The 17161-nt window shown below is 38.0% G+C and overlaps 1 protein-coding gene across 1 annotated transcript in view; it reads right to left on the reverse strand.

Annotated features, from left to right (window-relative positions):
* Nucleotides 1–17161, reverse strand: part of OPHN1 (oligophrenin 1) — a gene marked incomplete at its 5' end in the record, with an annotated part of 165607 nt that overhangs the window by 12060 nt on the left and 136386 nt on the right. Inside the window, 2 exons of the mRNA XM_008049831.2 lie at nt 4665–4988; nt 11596–11743. Coding sequence (XP_008048022.1) covers nt 4665–4988; nt 11596–11743 — 472 coding nt within the window. The remainder of the gene's footprint in view (nt 1–4664; nt 4989–11595; nt 11744–17161) is intronic.

Here is a 17161-nt window from a genome sequence, read left to right on the forward strand (position 1 = left end):
GCCTGTAATTCGGCTACTCGGAAGGTTGAGGCAGAAGGATCGCCGGAGCCCAGGAGGTGAGGCTGCGGTGGCTGGGAGTGGCCACTGCACTCCAGTCTGGGCGACCAAGTGAGACTCCAACTCAAAAAAAAAGAAAAGGCAGAGCCAGAATTAAAGCTCACATCAGGGAGACTCTAGAGTTTGGGCTTTTAACCACTAAGCCTTTTGAGCCTATGGTCTTTCTAACAAATTGTACTTCCTTTTCAACTGTGGTTCACAATCTGGCTTGTACTACAAACTTGATCTCCCTTCTCTAGCCTAACCTGTTCCTTCCATCCCTATTCTCTATCAAATGGCCATAAACAAAGAATCTTACATTTGCAGATTTTGGGGGGACCTGATAGTCATCAGTCTTCAACCTTAAGCAACTTTCTTCCACCTTTCCTTATACCCACTTACACCCAACCTGAAGACACAGAGTAGGGGGAAGTTGTTTCCTCTTGTTTCCGAGAATTATCTCTTTCTTCCTGTGATACTCCTCCATGTTCACCTTCAAGCTTCCTTGCTTCCTTAGTCATTATTTATGCTTGTAAAGAAATCTGGAGTTAGGCTCCAAGAAAAACGAAGAATAAAAACAGTAGATTATTAAAGCAGAATGAGTCCAAACAAGAAAATGTGGATATTGGCCAGCAAAACCCATTACTGCAAGAGCAAGTCTGTTCCTAATACTTTTAGAGCAGATGAAAGTGCCACTCATAGCATTAGTCACCCAGTGGAGAATTGATGGCTCTGTGACAGGGCAAGGCCTTACAATCATCCTTCCTCCAAGTCCAAAAGTATGCCACCTATTGAAATCTTTTCTCTCCAGTCAAGACAGAGAAAGGAGCTAAGAAGAGCGCCTAAATCTATATGCCATAGTAAGCCCATGCTATAGGGTTCCAGTCCATAGTCTGCTCTCCACTTTTATCTCAATACCTCAAGTAGAATGAAGGGCCCCTTGCCCAATGCTCCCATTGGAACTTATTCTCACACCATTAGAACATGGATCACACTGGGCTGGAACTGGTTGCTTGCATATCAGCCTCAACCATGGACCTTTAGAAGTCAGGGACCATGGTCTTTCATCTTTTTTTCTCTCATTGCATAGCACTATGCCTGAATAAATAAGTAAATACATGTAAGTAAGTAGGATATATTCCTCCTCCTTCTTCATTCCCCCAAAGGAAAGTGTTAAGTCCCTCTGTGGAATCTACAGACCTGCTCTTTGCAAAACCAGGACTGGTAAGAGGTAGTAAAATTAAGGCGGAAAAATAGCCTTGTATAGTTTTGTGCCCTCCAAAGTAAGTTCTTAGAAAAATAGAAAAGGGAAGATGGCCAAAGCAACTAAAGAGATAGAATGTGGTATAAAGATAAAGAGTCCTAATCTTGGACCCAAGAAACCTAGGTTCAAGCCTCATTTCTACACCTTACAACCCGGGTGACTCTGAACAAGCTATTTCATGTCTGTGAACCTCTGTTTCTCCATCTGTGAAAAGGCGAGAGTAAAACCTACCTCATAGGCCTATCACAACGATTAGATGCAATAGAAGAAGGCTAAGTATCCCGCTCTATGACTGGAACAAAAAAGGATGCTTAACAAAATCCCGTCAGCAAACTATATTGAATCTATTATAACGCTGACTGTCATGGAAGAAAGACATTTAATATGCACTGTGCTTTTGCTAGTTTGAGTTGCTGAGAAAAAAAGGAAGAATGTTAAGTCCACTCAAATGTTGAGTTGATGCAAGGGGTAAAGATGAGGGAAGAACTATGGTACAACTGGGTCACTAAAGCAATGAAGACTGTGCATTGACCTTCAGATGGCAGGCAAAACCTCAAACAAGAGCCGAAATGGTGTGACAACTGCAAGGTGCAGAGTAGATCAGCTGAGGTGACAGCATCCTCCCTCTGATACTGCCATTGAGGCTGCTGGCCAGCACCAGGAGCTAACAACTATCAGTTACTGCTCAAGGTCAGAACTGTTTGCAGCTTTTGCTTAATTGATAACTCTTCTGATGCCTGGGAATCTACCACAGAACAGTAGCCAGAATGGGGAAAGAGGGAGGAAGAGGCAAGGGGGTACGATGGGTAAAGTTCACAGAGGTAACTGTACCAAAGATTTCTGCTTTCTGAAGCCAAGGTTGGAGGCATGGGGCTTTGAAAAAAAGCTGCATCATGCCAGCCTGCTGCTAACTGATTGAAGGCAGAAGACAAAGTCAGGCAATGTTGCAGCCCAGATTTAGATAGTTTAGCTGATACTGGACAAGTCAGATCAGTGCTTACATTAACTGAGACCATAAGATCAGAGTAGCCGCCGTCAGCAGCCCAGGGCAGGACTGTGGAGAAAGGGGAAACGGGGAATGCCACTGGGATTGAACTTTGCAGGAGGGAGGTTAAGTTACAGTGTGTGCTCAGCTGATAGCATCTAGCTGATTTCAAGGCTTGGAGACGGGCAAGACAAGTTTTACTGTGACGTGTATAAGTTGAGTTACCCAACTGCCCACCCAGATTGATATGAGGGTCAATATATGACTTATGAACTGAATCAAATGTCCACACTAAAGTTTGGCCTTTATTAGCTACTTCCCAGAAGAAACAAATCTTAGGGAGGAAAGGGACAAGGGGAGAGAATCAATATCATGTTTCAAATGCTGATTATGTCCCAGATATTTTATTTGTTATTCCTTTTAATCCTAGTGATAATTTTATTAGATGACCTGTTTTTCCATTTTACATATCTGAAAATCAAGGTGTAAAGAGGTTAAATAACTAAACTATGATCAAATAAATGCAACAGTAAATCAAGCCAGAGAATTCAAAGTCAATTAATTCCTCGTGGAAATTGTACTGGACTCCCCATAGAATAGCTTTTACTAAACTGTGCTCTTAGACAATGCCATTGGTCCCATACTGAGGTTATTATATACAACAAGCCATGGGAGAAATTTCTCTCTGGACTCAAAACCAGAAGAGTTATGCTTTAAAAAAACAAAAATGCCAGCTGGTTTTTACCTTAAGAACTTGAAATTATGTCACCACCAAAGTTTCTTTCTTTTTGCATTCTCTAGAAAGTTCGGACCAGATCTGTAAGGCCTCTTCCAAGTGTATAAGGCTTCATGGCAAACCTTTTGTACACTAACTCCATTGTTGCCATTTTCCTACTTTTATATCTTGTCCCTCTATTCTATGGCTCATTTTTTTTCTCAATTGTAGTCTATAATCTAAGGTAAAGTTCAATAAATTTTTCCGGTAAATGGTCAGATAGTTAATATTACAGGCTTTGCAGACTATAAGGTCTCTATTGCTACTACTCAATTCTGTTGTAGAGTGAAAGCAGCCTTATACAATATGTAAATAAAAGAGGGTGTTTATATGTATAGACAAATTTGAATTTCATGTAATTTTCATGTGTCATGAAATATTATTTTTCTTTCCTCTTTTTTAAAATGTTTAAAAATGTAAAAAACATTCTGAGCTTGTGGGCCATATAAAAAGAAGTAGTGGGCTTGATCTGACCCACAGGTCATAGTTTGTCAAGCTCTGATCTAAAACTCAAGAGAACAGGGACTTTGGATGACTTATTTATTCCTATGTCCTGAGCATCCAGAATAGAGCCAGGTATACTGTCAGTACTCAACAAATACTTGTAGGATAAATTATTCTTACCATTTTAAGCTTTCATATTTTGCTATATTGTGAAATGCCTTAAATTATTTTAAACCAGGATAGAATATATGTACATAAGGTACACTTTTAGAAGGTCATCTAGCTACAAAGGAGAGCCAGGATTTAGACCCAAGCCTTCCTGACACCCAAGTCCATATTTTTTTCCATTATACCATACTATCTTCACAGAATTATGTCCCCTGAAACTCCCTTTGGATTAGCCTTAACCTCTCAGCATGGGTCTCCATATGCAGTAGCCAATTACATTTTCAGGAGTCAGTCACATCTTGAATTTATAATAATTTCAAAAGTCCAAAGTTTTATGGAAGTGGTGTCCATTTGTACCTATTTCTCCCAAACTGGAAAGTAAGAAAGGAAAGACAATGGTTCACAAACTCAAATCTTCTTATAGGAAGGTGAAATGATAATTCTGCCTAAGCAAAAAGAACACAGACTTTGACACCTGCCAGGAGTGGTAAGATTTAGATCCCAGTTCTTCCAGTTACTAGCTGTGAATCTTTGGCAAGTCACTTATCTCTAGGAGTCTCAGTTTCCTAATAGAAAAAAAAAACAAACAAACAAGAATAACACATTCTTCATAGGAGGATTGTGAGGATAAGAAATAGTATATCAGCACTTAGTACAGTGCCAGGTAGATACTTAATAAATGGCAACAGCAGCAATATTAATAAATCATATCATTATTATTCATTTATTTTATTAATAACAAATGCCTACTATGTGCCACCCAGGCATTGTTCTAGGCACTTGGGATACAGAGGCAAAAAATCCCAGCCCTGATGGAGTTTACATTCTAATGATTACTGTGAATGGTTTTATGGTCTTACCCACCATTCCAATATTAGTGATAGTAAACTGGAACATATTTCCACTTAAATATATCTCCAACCTCAGAAGGATCTCAAGGTGAAAAGTATTTGAGCTCAGTTCTGGTTCCCAAGGGATTCCCAAGCACTTACCCTCCTTGTGGTGAGCCAGGGGACGGGGAGCTGGTCTCTTTAGGTGGAAAGAGGAGGTCTTGATGGGCCCAGAGCCTGGCATGGGTCCATTGGTGGCCTTTGGGGTGACCTTAGCCCCTCCATCCTGTAGCCTAGAAACCAACTTCCCCATGTCCATCTCCGGGCAGGGCTCCAACTTGCCATCTGCAACAGGCCGGCTTGGGGACTTCCTCCCAGGATCAGCTTCCCCACTTCTCTGAATAGGTAGTCTGGGGTGCTGCGGCAGCTTAGGGGGCTCTATGCTGCTGTTGATAATACCATTGGGTGTTTGATGTTGGATTTCATCTGGTAAAAGTCGGTGCAAAGAAGGAAGGTTAATGAGAACCTTTAAAGCTTTTCCATTTTGATACATGCATACATACTTTAATTTTGAAAATGTGTATATATTTTCAAAAGAGCTATCATTGTGGCACAAATCAATTATATCCCACAAAATCATTATCTGCCCTCCTCAGTTAATGCAAAGCCACATGTCCCATCCAAATATGAAATTCAATTCAAGATCTGGGTATGATTTTCACTATCACAATTCAACAAACGACAATAAACTAAGATGTTTTATTCAAAGGAATCTGTAATCAAAAAGGACTTAGAGTCCCCAGTCAATAGCATATTCTAGTCTTTGTAAGTAAAGACATCAGTTAATTCTTGACTGTTTCTCTCAAAAGTAACTTGTTAAGGTCTCTCAATATTCAAATGAATAATCATAACAGAAGTTAACTTCTTTCTTCACCCCCCCAAAAGAAGTCCTCGACTAGTCACTTTATGTCCCTCCTCCAGTTTTTTTGTGGTCTACAATTTTCTCTGACTTTAATATATGCTTTTCACTGGTTTTGAGTCTTACTTCAAACCTTTGAGATCCTAATGAGAGCCAGAGGGCTTCTCCCTAGAAAAATTAACCTATACAAATATGGTCAAAATTTTGAAAACAAATTTTAAGTGATGCACAGAGTGACCTGAAGCTGTCAGTGAACCCCAGAATGAGAATGCCTGCTGGATATAAACTGTCACCTTCTTTAGTAATATAAAACCTAGGTCAGAAGGCAGTGGTTAATAACAGCAGTTTTGGCCAGAAAAATAAAACCTGAGAGATAGGTGTATCAACTAATTACAATACATGGATTTTACTTGGATCCTGTTTGGACTTTTTAAAATGAGATAATAGGAAAATTTAGACACTTACTAGATAATTGAGCTCAAGGAATTACTGTTTTTTTTTCTTTTAGGTATGATGACAGTATTATGATTTTGCTTTTAAAGGAGTCCTTATCTTTTAGAGAGACATACTGAAATATTTACAGATGAAATAACATGTCTAGGCTGGGGCAGTGGGTAGGGGTATAGACGAAACAAGATTGGGTGTGTATTGGTATATGTTAAAATATGAGGTGTTCATTATGCATTTGTTTTCAACTTGTTTGTTTGAAACTCTCCATAATAAAATATTAAAAGAAACATAAGCTCTGGGGCCAGGTGTCCAGGTCTGAATCTCACTTCTGCTTCTTACCAACTGTGAGACCTTGGGAAAATTCCTTATTCTGTCTGTACCTCAAATTTTCTCCTCAGTAAAATGGGAATAATGAAGAGGGCCTGTCTCATGGGGTTGTAGTGTGGATTACAGGAGGTGGTATACTTATTTCAGTCCTTGGCACTGACATTCAATAATCGGTAATTCTATATAATCAATAACCATTAATTCAATACTACTATGAGGCAGGTGGGCAATGAGGCAAGAATTTCCAGGTGGGAGGTCTCGCTGTAAAAACTTTCTCCCTCCAGACAATTTTCTTCTTCTTCTTGGGAATATGTCACTAATCACTGTGGCCACTACCAAAGGGGATGGAACCAAGGGGAGTTCCCCTGTAGTTTCTCTACTTTGGCTCCAAAATAAATGCATGGCTCTTCTTTTATTAACCCTAGTACAACTGCAATCAGATTAGAATAGTCAAAAAATTACCAAAGGTTCACAAATAATGTCAGAGACATCAACACAAGAGTACCAAGTAATTAGAGCTTTTGGTTTCCAGGACATGCCTTGTGGCAGAGGCCATCATTAAATATCTAGCACCCAGGAGTGACCTCAAGCACATTTATCCTCGTCAAACAATGAAGTAGATGGTGACATGAATTCCTTTTGCCCACATGTTTTAGCCTAACATGTCAGTTGTATGTCTGTATCTTAATACTTTCTTCTTCCAGTTGAAAGACCCTAGGAAATTCCATGCCTGCTCTCCTTTAGGGGAGGAAGCAGGGGTTCCTTGTGCTCTCCAGGCCATCACAGTATCATCATCATCTCAATATAGAGTAAAAGGTCCAATTGTCATAAAGTTGGTCCATAGATACAGTCTCAGAAAGGCTACAACCTCCCACTCAGGAATCTTCTCCAGGCTCATGAAAAATAGGAGATGGCATAATAGGAGCAATGGTGACTGGAGAGCTAGGCCTTTCTGTCAGGGAAACCATTTCTAGGTTCTGGGATATACTGAATAAAAATAATGATAATAGTGTCAATGATAATAATAATGACAATGATAATAATGCTAATGATAACAGATACCACTATTTGAGCACTTAACCTGTTCCAAGTACTTTGCATGGATTACCTCATATAATCCTCAAAACAACTGTATAAAGTAGTAAACTCTTATTAGCCCATTTTGTAGATAAGGAATCTAAGGCACAGAGAGACTCAGTGTTACAAAGCCACTAAGTGGCAGAGCTGGTTTCAAATCTTGAAGTCTGTTTCCAGAATTCATACTCTTTCTGAAGAGAGGGCTTTTTGCTCCTGTCAAGTAACGAAAGTTCAGTGCTGTCCCCTTTCCCTAACCAACCATCCATTTCTTTAGAAAAATATTCAGACCAGCCTCAGAAGCTGTGGAGAACTGGGAGTGAATCAGGATCAGAGCCGCAAAGGCTTACAAATAGGCACATGGGAAACTCTTAAGCCTCTCTCCTATGTGTAGGTGAGTGGCAGGGAAAAGTCTTGAGAGATCACATACTAGTCTAGTAGGAGAAATAGATAAATTATTACAATATAAGTAGATTCATGCAAGTAAATGGTAGGAGGAAGATAGTACCAATACTATCTTGAAGGACTAGAGAAGGTCTTATAAAATAGGAAACTTTTGAGCTGAGCCTTAAAGGATTGCATTAAGTGGCCTTAAAGTGGAAAGGGCATTAAGACAAAGAACAATTTCGAGGAATGGGAGATCACAATTTATCTATGAAAATGTAATAGAATAAAAAATTTACTTTGACTCAAGTATAGGAAACAATTTCAGATGAAAGGTGAGGGTAGTTGAAGATGAAGTAATTAAAATAGGTTGGGGCTATATCATGAAGGTCATGAATGCCATGATTAGGAATATGAACTGTATCTTTGGGCCACAAAGGACAATAACTTTAAGGTGGGGGGAGCAAAGAAGTGGCATTATTAAATGTGCATGTTTAGAATATCCCCTTGGTTTCATTACAAAAATAAGATTAGACCAGAGGAAGACCAGCTAGGAGACTGCTGATGAGAAGGATCTAAACTGGAGCAGCATCAGAAAAAAGAGACAGATTAAAGAGATGTTAAAGGGGTGGAATGAACAGGACTTAGATACGGAAGTGAGGGAGTCCATGATGATGGGGGAAAGAGTCACTGAAATACTATATACAAAAGGACTAGTAAGTTTGGGAATACAATAATGAGAATCTACTGTAAAGAACACAGGTGAGCAGGATTGTTTCCTTATTAGAACACTATTCAGATAGGTTATAGGAAGTACAATACTACAATAAACAAATGATCTTTGGGATAAGATAGATGGGTACAAATTTCTGTTCTCTCATTTAGTAGCTGTGTTAATTGGGAAAATTATTCACTCCTTCTGAGCATCTAATACCTTCACTATAAAATGGAGTTCAACATACCTACCTCACATGGGAGTGCTGAGGATTAAATGAGATTATGGATTCAAACCCAGTTAGGATGGTTAGAATAAAAAGACAGACTATACCAAATAGTGGCAAGAATATGGAGAAACTGGGACCCTAATTCACTATTGGTAGAAAAGTAAAATGGTACAGCTGCTTTGGAAAACACCCTGGCCATTCTTCAAAAGTTTTAATATACAGTGACCATATGACTCAGCAATTCCTTTCCTAGGTATATACCCAATATAACTGAAAACAGATATCCACAAAAAAATCTGTGCAAGAATGTCAATAGCAGCATTATTCATAACAACCAAAAAGTGAATACAACCCAAGTGTCCATCAACTGATGAATGGAAAAATAAAATGTGGTATATCCATACAATGGACTATTATTTAGCCACAAAAAGGAATGGAGTACTGATACAGGATACAACATGGAAGAACTTTGAAAACATGCTAAGGGAAGGAAGTCAGACACAAAAAGACCACATATTGTATCATTCCACTTATATGAAATGTTCAGAATAGGCAAATTCATAGACACAGAAAGTAGATTAGCAATTGCCAGGAGGTGGGGTAAGGAGTGAATTGAAAGGTATGGGGTTTCTTTCTGGGGTGATAAGAATGTTCTCGAATAAGACGGTTACAAAAAATATACTAAAACTATTGAACTGTGCAATTTAAAAGGGTGACTTTTATGGCATGTGAATTATATATATTATAAGTTTTTAAAAAGTTAAAATAAAAACACTGTCTAGACTGGGTGACCTCATTGGAGATCATCTGGCACAAGGCCTTTACCACACAAAGGGGCAAATTGGGGCCCAGAGAGGGAAAGTGACTAGCTCAAGTTACTCAGAAGGCTAGTGGCTAAGAATAAAATTAGACCTTTCATCTGCTGACACCCAGTTCATTCATTTATTTGTTGCACAGATTGAGGACTTACTATATTCCAGGTTTTGTGCTAGTGCTAGGGATATAATGTGAATAAACAAGTTTCTGCTCTCATAAACTTTATATTTGGGGAGACTATAAATAAACAAATAAACAAATTTATTCTGTAAAAATGAGATGATGGAACAACACTGTTCCCTTCTACTTTCTCCTGAATGCCAGCACACCATCTCTATGAAAAAAGTGATCCCCTAAACTAGGTGATCCCTTTCTCTTCATTACTCCTTATATACCCATCATTCATTCTATAAATATTTACTGAACACATAAAATATTTACCAGGAATTATTCTAGGGACTGGTGATAAAATAGAACATATTCTAATGGGGAAAACAGATAATAAAGATGTGAACTAACAGTAACAGGTGCTATAAATAGCAAAAAGCAGTGTAAAGGGATAGGGAGTGACTGGAGGAGAAGGAACTATTTAAGAAGGGTGTTCAGAAAAAGTATCTGTAAGGAGATGGCATTTAGCAGACATCTCAGTGAAGGAGTGTGCCTTGTGAAATTGTGGAGAACCTTCTTTAGGGCCAAGAGAAAGGCAAATGCAAAGGCCCTTAAGTAAGTCTGACATATGTAAGTAACAACAGGACCAATGAGATTAGGGCAGAGAGAGCAAGAGACAGTGAGACAGCAGAGTTCAGAAATGAAAGTCAGAGAGATAAGCAAGGGCCACATACTACAGAATAAAAGGTAAATTATATTCTAAACACGAAGGGCAGTCACTGAAAACTTGGAGCAGAGGGAATGAGGTGACTTGATTTACATTTTTTAAAGGATGTACTTTTTATCAGCTGGAGGGGAGAAGGAATTATAGGCAAACAAAGATACCAGGTAAGAGATGATAGCAGCTCAGCAGTGATGGTAGCATTGAGCATTAGTAGAATTTAGCATATAATGTGCATGTAGAGCTGACAGGAATTGCCAATAGCTTAGATGTGAGGGAAAAGGAAAAAAGAGTAATTAAGGATGATTCCAAAATTCTTGACCTTACCAACTGGGTGACCAGTGACGCCAATTACTTAGATGGGAGAGACCAGAGTGGGGCCAGATTAAGGAGGAGTAAGGAATCAAGAATTGTGTTTTGTACATTTTAAGTCTGAGATGTTCATGAGTCATCCAAGGAGAACTGTTGAACAGGAAATTCGATATGGCAATAGATGGACAATATCAGTCCTATAGATATAAATTTGGAAATTATCTTCAGCATTTAAATGATATTTAAAACCATGAGACTTAATGAGATCAAACAGGAAAAGAGCATGGATAAAGAAGAGGGCTGAGAAAAAAGCTCTAGGACCTCCAACATCCAGAATTTTGGAAGAAAAGGAAATCCAGTAGAGGAGACTTGAGATGGATTGTCTAATGAAGTGAAAGGAGAACTTGGTGTTCTGAAAGTCAAGTGAATAAAGTGATCCAAGAAGGAAAGGTTAGTCAACTGTGTCAAACGCTACTCACAAACTGATTATGATGAGAACAATGGGATGGCTATTTGGTATCCTTGACAAAAGGATATGCAGGACTCAGAAAGGACTAAGGTCCATTTAGAATGGTTGGGATTTCCACACTAGCAATTATTCCACTGAATGACATGTATTTGTTCACATAGCTATGTCTCTCTTTATCCTCTGAAGCCAGGGAATGTGTCTTAATTTCACCTAGCACCTGTTCACAGTACTTGGCACATAGCAGTTATCCAATCTATGTTTGTCATATTTGAATTTAAGATGTCAGAACAATAAAAAAGCACCTTGCTCACCCATTTCAGTGTACTGGGAGCATAGATCTAAGAACATCATGACAGCTTCCTTTAAAAACGCAACTCCACCCTATCTACTGTCAAAGGACTAATTCCCTCTTTGAACACAAACTACAAACTCTGGCTGCGTTTAAGCCCAAGAACCAGGAAAGATCTACTTCAGTATGGAGGAAAATGGCCACGGTTTCACTTCTGCCCATCAATATCCTCTTCATGTATAATCACCATCAGAAGCTAAGAGTGAACCTCAGTACTGACCTTCACTTTCATCCAGGGAAGAAGTATAGAAAACTGTCCTCTCTCGCAGCAAGCGCTTCGAAATTGTTATTGGTTTGTGCCTTCTTGCTGTCAACCGAGGCGGAGGCACCGGAGGTGCAGCACTTTCCTCTGGTGGACCTAAATAGATCTGTGGAGAGAAAGGAAGATACCCAGAAAACAATTAGATCAAGGTTTTGTCTTCCTAATGCAACCTACCAGTGATGCCAGCTGGCCTTACATCTGGAGTCCATCACATGAATACGAATATAACTTAAGGAAATGGGATAGCTAAAGCAGCTAGTGTTTTTATATCTCCTACCATGCTCAAGGCATAGGATCTGGTACTTCTCAGTGTGGAGGAAAGAATGCAGATAAAAGAATGCAGCATGAGTCCTGGATTTTCCACTTACCTTCCAGGAGACCTTAGGCATGTCAATTCTTTTCTCTGAGCCACAGCTTTTATATGGAGTACCTCACAGGATGTGTGGTAGGAATTACATGAAAAGGGTTGTCCAAGTATGGGTGTATGGGTGTATGGGTGCAGGTAGGATATGGAAGGAGAACAAACACACTTACATGCACATATATACCAGGGGTGCCAAAAAATGCATACAGATTTTAAGAGATGTCTGCTATAATCAGAAGTGTTTGAAGTGTCTGACGGTAACGACTTTGAGCACCTCTTGAAATTGCAGAAGTCAAATGTGACTTGTATTCATCCTATTGAATATTACAATGTTAATAGTTTCTTCCTTTCTTAAAATATATATACATTTTTTGGCACCCTCTGTATATGCACACAATATTTCTAAAATAATACGAAAGAATCTGGTTACATTGTTGGTCTAAAGGCAGGAATAATGATTGGTTAGGAAGAAAAGGGATGAAAATTATTTTTCCCTTCCTCTATCATTTTTGTTCTTTTAAAATTTAACACTATGGCGCATTACCTATTCAGAACAATTATAAGTAAAATAAAATTAAAAAGCAAAAACAAAGTGCCTTGGATGCTAAAGGGAATGCAGAAATCACTATAATTAGAATTTTTATATAAGGGGGGTATCGGCCTCGGGCTCGGTGGCTCAGCCTGTAATCCCACACTTTGGGAAGCTGAGGTGAGTGAATTGCCTGAGCCCGTGGGTTCGAGACCTGCCTGGGCAACTTGGTGAGACCTCATCTCTAGAATAAATTTTAAAAAAACAAAAATTAGCCGGGCATGGTAGCGCGCACCTGTAGTTCCAGCTACTTGGAAGGCTGAGGCAGAACAATCGCCGGAGTCCAGCAGGTCGAGGTTGTGGTGGCCAGGAACGGCCACTGCACTCCAGTCTGGGCGACAGAGTGAGATTCCAACCCCCCCCAAAAAAGAGGGGGGTATCAAAAAAAAAAGGAAATATCTTTTGGAGGGCAGATTCCTTGTAGTACAGACTTCCTCTGCTAAGTAAGCATTCTAAGAACCCACAGACATCAGTGTACCAGCTAGTGTTGTGAGAGGCTGCGTGCAGCTTCAATGAATTTTTTTTTTTGTAGAGATTCACTGTGTTTGGCCATTTCATGATGGGTGATTTACAAATGCACCTGCCCACACCACACTGAGTCTTCAGCAATTTTTAACCAAAAGCAGCGTGACCCCCATGCCTCATCCTCCCTATTCACTTGATCTCACCTTACGTGACTTTTTTTTGTTTTACCAGATAAAACAATCCTCAAGGGGAAACATTTTGCTGATGTGAAAGAGGTAAAACAAACAAACAACAACAACAGAAGCACTAAAAGGCATCAAAACTGACGAATTCAAAAACTATTTTGAGCAATGGAAAAAGCATTTGACAGGTGTAATGCATCTGAATACTCTGAAGGTGACAAAAATTTAAACATGTAAGAATAAATACTCAATTTTTTATTTTAAAAAGTGCTGGGGTTTTTTGGATCCCCAAGTATACTGTCTCATGTGTATTTAATGATCTTCCATTCTCTAGGGAGATGGACCTTTCTGCCAGAGTGCATATACTCTGGGATGGCACACAAATGGAGTAAAGGAGGAAGGGGGACCAGTGTCCAGTCAGTGAGAATAACAAAATCTACCCCAAAGATTAGCGTAAAGAGAAATGTCAAAAACTAACATCCTATCAGGCAAGGGTCAACACAGACTACACAGTCATGGAAATTACCCTATTGGGAACACAAGGCAAGCCTGTATAAAAGCTGGGCAATGATAAGGAACACTGTATGAACAATCACAAGCCATGAGCACATGTCAAATGGTTGTAAGGAAGATAGTATATGACATAGCAACAAGCAGATGAGCACTGAGGTCATATAGTTCTAGGTCATATTCCTGGTTCCACCACCACTAGTAACAATATTCTAATGAGATACCATTTTGTGAGCATCTACTTAGACACTGCAGCAGTTGTTACAAATATTCCTTGCTATTCCTCAAACACACCATGCCTTTGCACTGACTTTCTTCTACCCAGATTGCTATTCCTCTAGAGGATATCTATATAGCTTGCTCTCTTGATTCCTCCAGGATTCTTATTAAATATACCCTCTCAGTAAGACCATCCAGGTTAATGTATGTAAAACTTTGACATTTCTCCCTCTACCCCACTCAACCCTCCCTAACTCCTTTCATTTTTTAACATTTTTTTCTCTTCAGCATTTCTTATCTTATTTTTAGTTTGTTGTCTGTCATCCAACTAGATTTTAAGCAAGTCTGTCATGTTCACCACTCTATCTCTAGCACCTGGAAGAGTGCCTGGAATCACCGTGTTAAAAGGCAAATACATTTAAAATTCTGATATAAAAGGCCAAATTGCCCCCTGAAAATACTATAACATCTACGTCTTATTCCAGCCAAAACAGGGCAAAGGAACTAGTTTTACACTTTCAGCCTGAAACAAATAAGAAGTGAAAAAGAAACCTAGGAAAATTACATGCAACAATGGTTTTCAAGGTATTAGAAATTCAGTAATGAAGGACAGTGATCTCTAAGAGACAGGAAAATCAAATGAGGTGAGCCCTCTGATTGTCCCAGCTTACAACATGCAAAGAGTTGTGCAGGCCACAGTGCATGCAAGGGAACCCAGGTGAAATCCAGCAGACTCCCTATGTTGAGAAGATATGGGAAAAGCAAGGAAGCAAGAGTTTGTAAGGTAGAGTACCACAGAGGAGACAGTTGCACTTATGCACCAAAAGCTTCAAGACATTGCTGAGAAAAATTAAGAAAACCTATATAAACAGAGATATATTTTGTTCACAGGTACGAAGACTCAATATTGCTCCCCAAATTGACCTACAAATCGAACACAACCCCAACAGCAGTAAGCTTGTAAGTGGAAACTGACAAGCAGATTACAAAATTTACAAGGAAATCAAAGGACCTAGAATTGCCAAAACAATATTGAAAAAGAAGAATAAAGTTGGAAGACTGATGCTAATTGATATCAAGTCTTATTATAAAGCTACAATAATTAAGACAGGGTAGCATTAATGAGAAGATAACTGAATAGATCAGTGGAATAGAATATAAAGTCCAGAAGTAGATTCCCACATATACAGATGAATGGACTTTTTTAAATAAAGGCAATTCAGTGGGGAAAGATGACAATGGTGCTAGAACAATATGATATCCATATGCAAAAAATAAACTTCAATTTTTATCTTATACCACATATAAAAACTAACTCAAAATGAATCTATACTCAAATGTAAAAATCTGAAACTACAAAATTTCTAGGAGAAAAATATTTGTAACACTGGGTTAGGCAAAGATTTCCTAGATACAATGAGTCATAAAAGAAATAAATCAATAAAATTTCATCAAATTAAGAAACTTGTGTTTTTCTAAAAGACGTTGTTTAAAGAATGAAAAGAAAAACCACAGGATAGGTTAAAATATTTTCCAGTCATATATCTAATAAAGAACTTATATCCAGAATATATTTTAAATTTCCCAAACTTATATAATAATAAGACAGTAAGTCAGGTTGTAAAAAGTAGTCAAAAGATTTGAACAGATACTTTAACCAAAGAAAACAATTGGCAAACATAAAAAGATGTTCCTCACATCTTTAAAATAAAAAAAGACATTCGACTTTGTTAGCACATTAGGAAATTTCGTTAAAACCACAATGAGATACCACTATAAATCTATTAGCATAGTTGAAATTTTAAAAAGACTAACCTCACCATACTTTTTTCCCATTCTGTGGATTGTCTCTTTACTCTCTTGATGGTTTCTTTTGCTATGTAAAAACTTTTTAGCTTGCTAAGACCCCACTTGTCAATTTTAGATTTTGTTGCATTTGCTTTTGAGGACTTGGCCATAATTCATTGCCTACTTTCATGTTCAGGGAGGTGTTCCCTAGTTTTCTTCTAAGATTCTTATAATTTAAGGTTTTACATTTAAGTCCTTGATCCATTTTTACTTAATTTTTGTATATGGTAGGGGTTCAGTTTCATTCTTTTGCATGTCACATCAGTTTTAAGAGTGTCTGTTTCCTCATAAATGTTTGCTTAGCAAGAATATCTCTATATTAAGAGCATGAAAATGTTTGTCTAAGTACTATTTTCTACTTTTCATGTTTAGATGTATGTTCTACTTGGAATTTATTTTTGTGTGTGGTGTGAGATACAGATAATTCTACCAAATGAATAGCCAATTTTCCATATTAGATTTCTAGTATAAAATTTCAAACTACCCCAAATAGGCTTTCCTAAGCAAAAAGGAAACATAGGAACTATCATGGAAAATAATGGTAATCTTGACTTACAAACATTATAATTTTTTTAAGGCAAGAGAAATTATCATTAAAAGTCTCAAGGTAATCAATAATTTAGGGAAAATATTTGCAACATTCAAAACAGACAATTAGTTAATATCAAATCAGTAAGAAAAAGACTAACAGCCTAATAGAAAAATTGGCTGGGGGGGATGGGATTAACAGTAGCAAACATCTGTCTGGGGATGGGAAAACACCTCTTATCAACAGGGTGCCTGAATAAAACGTAATTGTACACCTAATCCTTAACTGTACCCCACAAAACCATAATAAAAAATATTGATTAATATAAAAAAAAGAAAAATTGGCAACGGCATTAAAACAGACATACAAAGAAGAAGAAAATTAATACTTGTAAACATAAAAATATATAATCTACTTCACTAGTAATTATAAAAATACAATTAAAATAACAAGCCACATTCTTCCCACTAGCCTGATAAATTTTAAAAAATCAATATTGCCCCAAACTGAAGTGGGTAAAATAGTCACCTTTATAAACTGTTATTGGAAGAGTGATTTGGTTTAGCCATATTGTGTGGTAGCAATCATGATTTTAAATGTGCATGCCCTTTGATTCTCATTACTTTTAGGACTCTGAGCAGAAATGCTGACACATATGCACACTGATTTCTAAGCGAGTTCCATGCACTATTCTCAAAATAACAAACAAACAATAAAACCACATAAACATCTATTAACATAAGGACGGTCACCTAAATTGTGGTTCACCCATTGAGAAATAGTATGCAACTGTTAAAAGGTGGTGATGTAGATTTATA

Source organism: Carlito syrichta, unplaced genomic scaffold, assembly GCF_000164805.1.
Source record: "Carlito syrichta isolate Samal-C Ts95f unplaced genomic scaffold, Tarsius_syrichta-2.0.1 Scaffold138367, whole genome shotgun sequence".
NCBI lineage: Eukaryota > Metazoa > Chordata > Mammalia > Primates > Tarsiidae > Carlito > Carlito syrichta.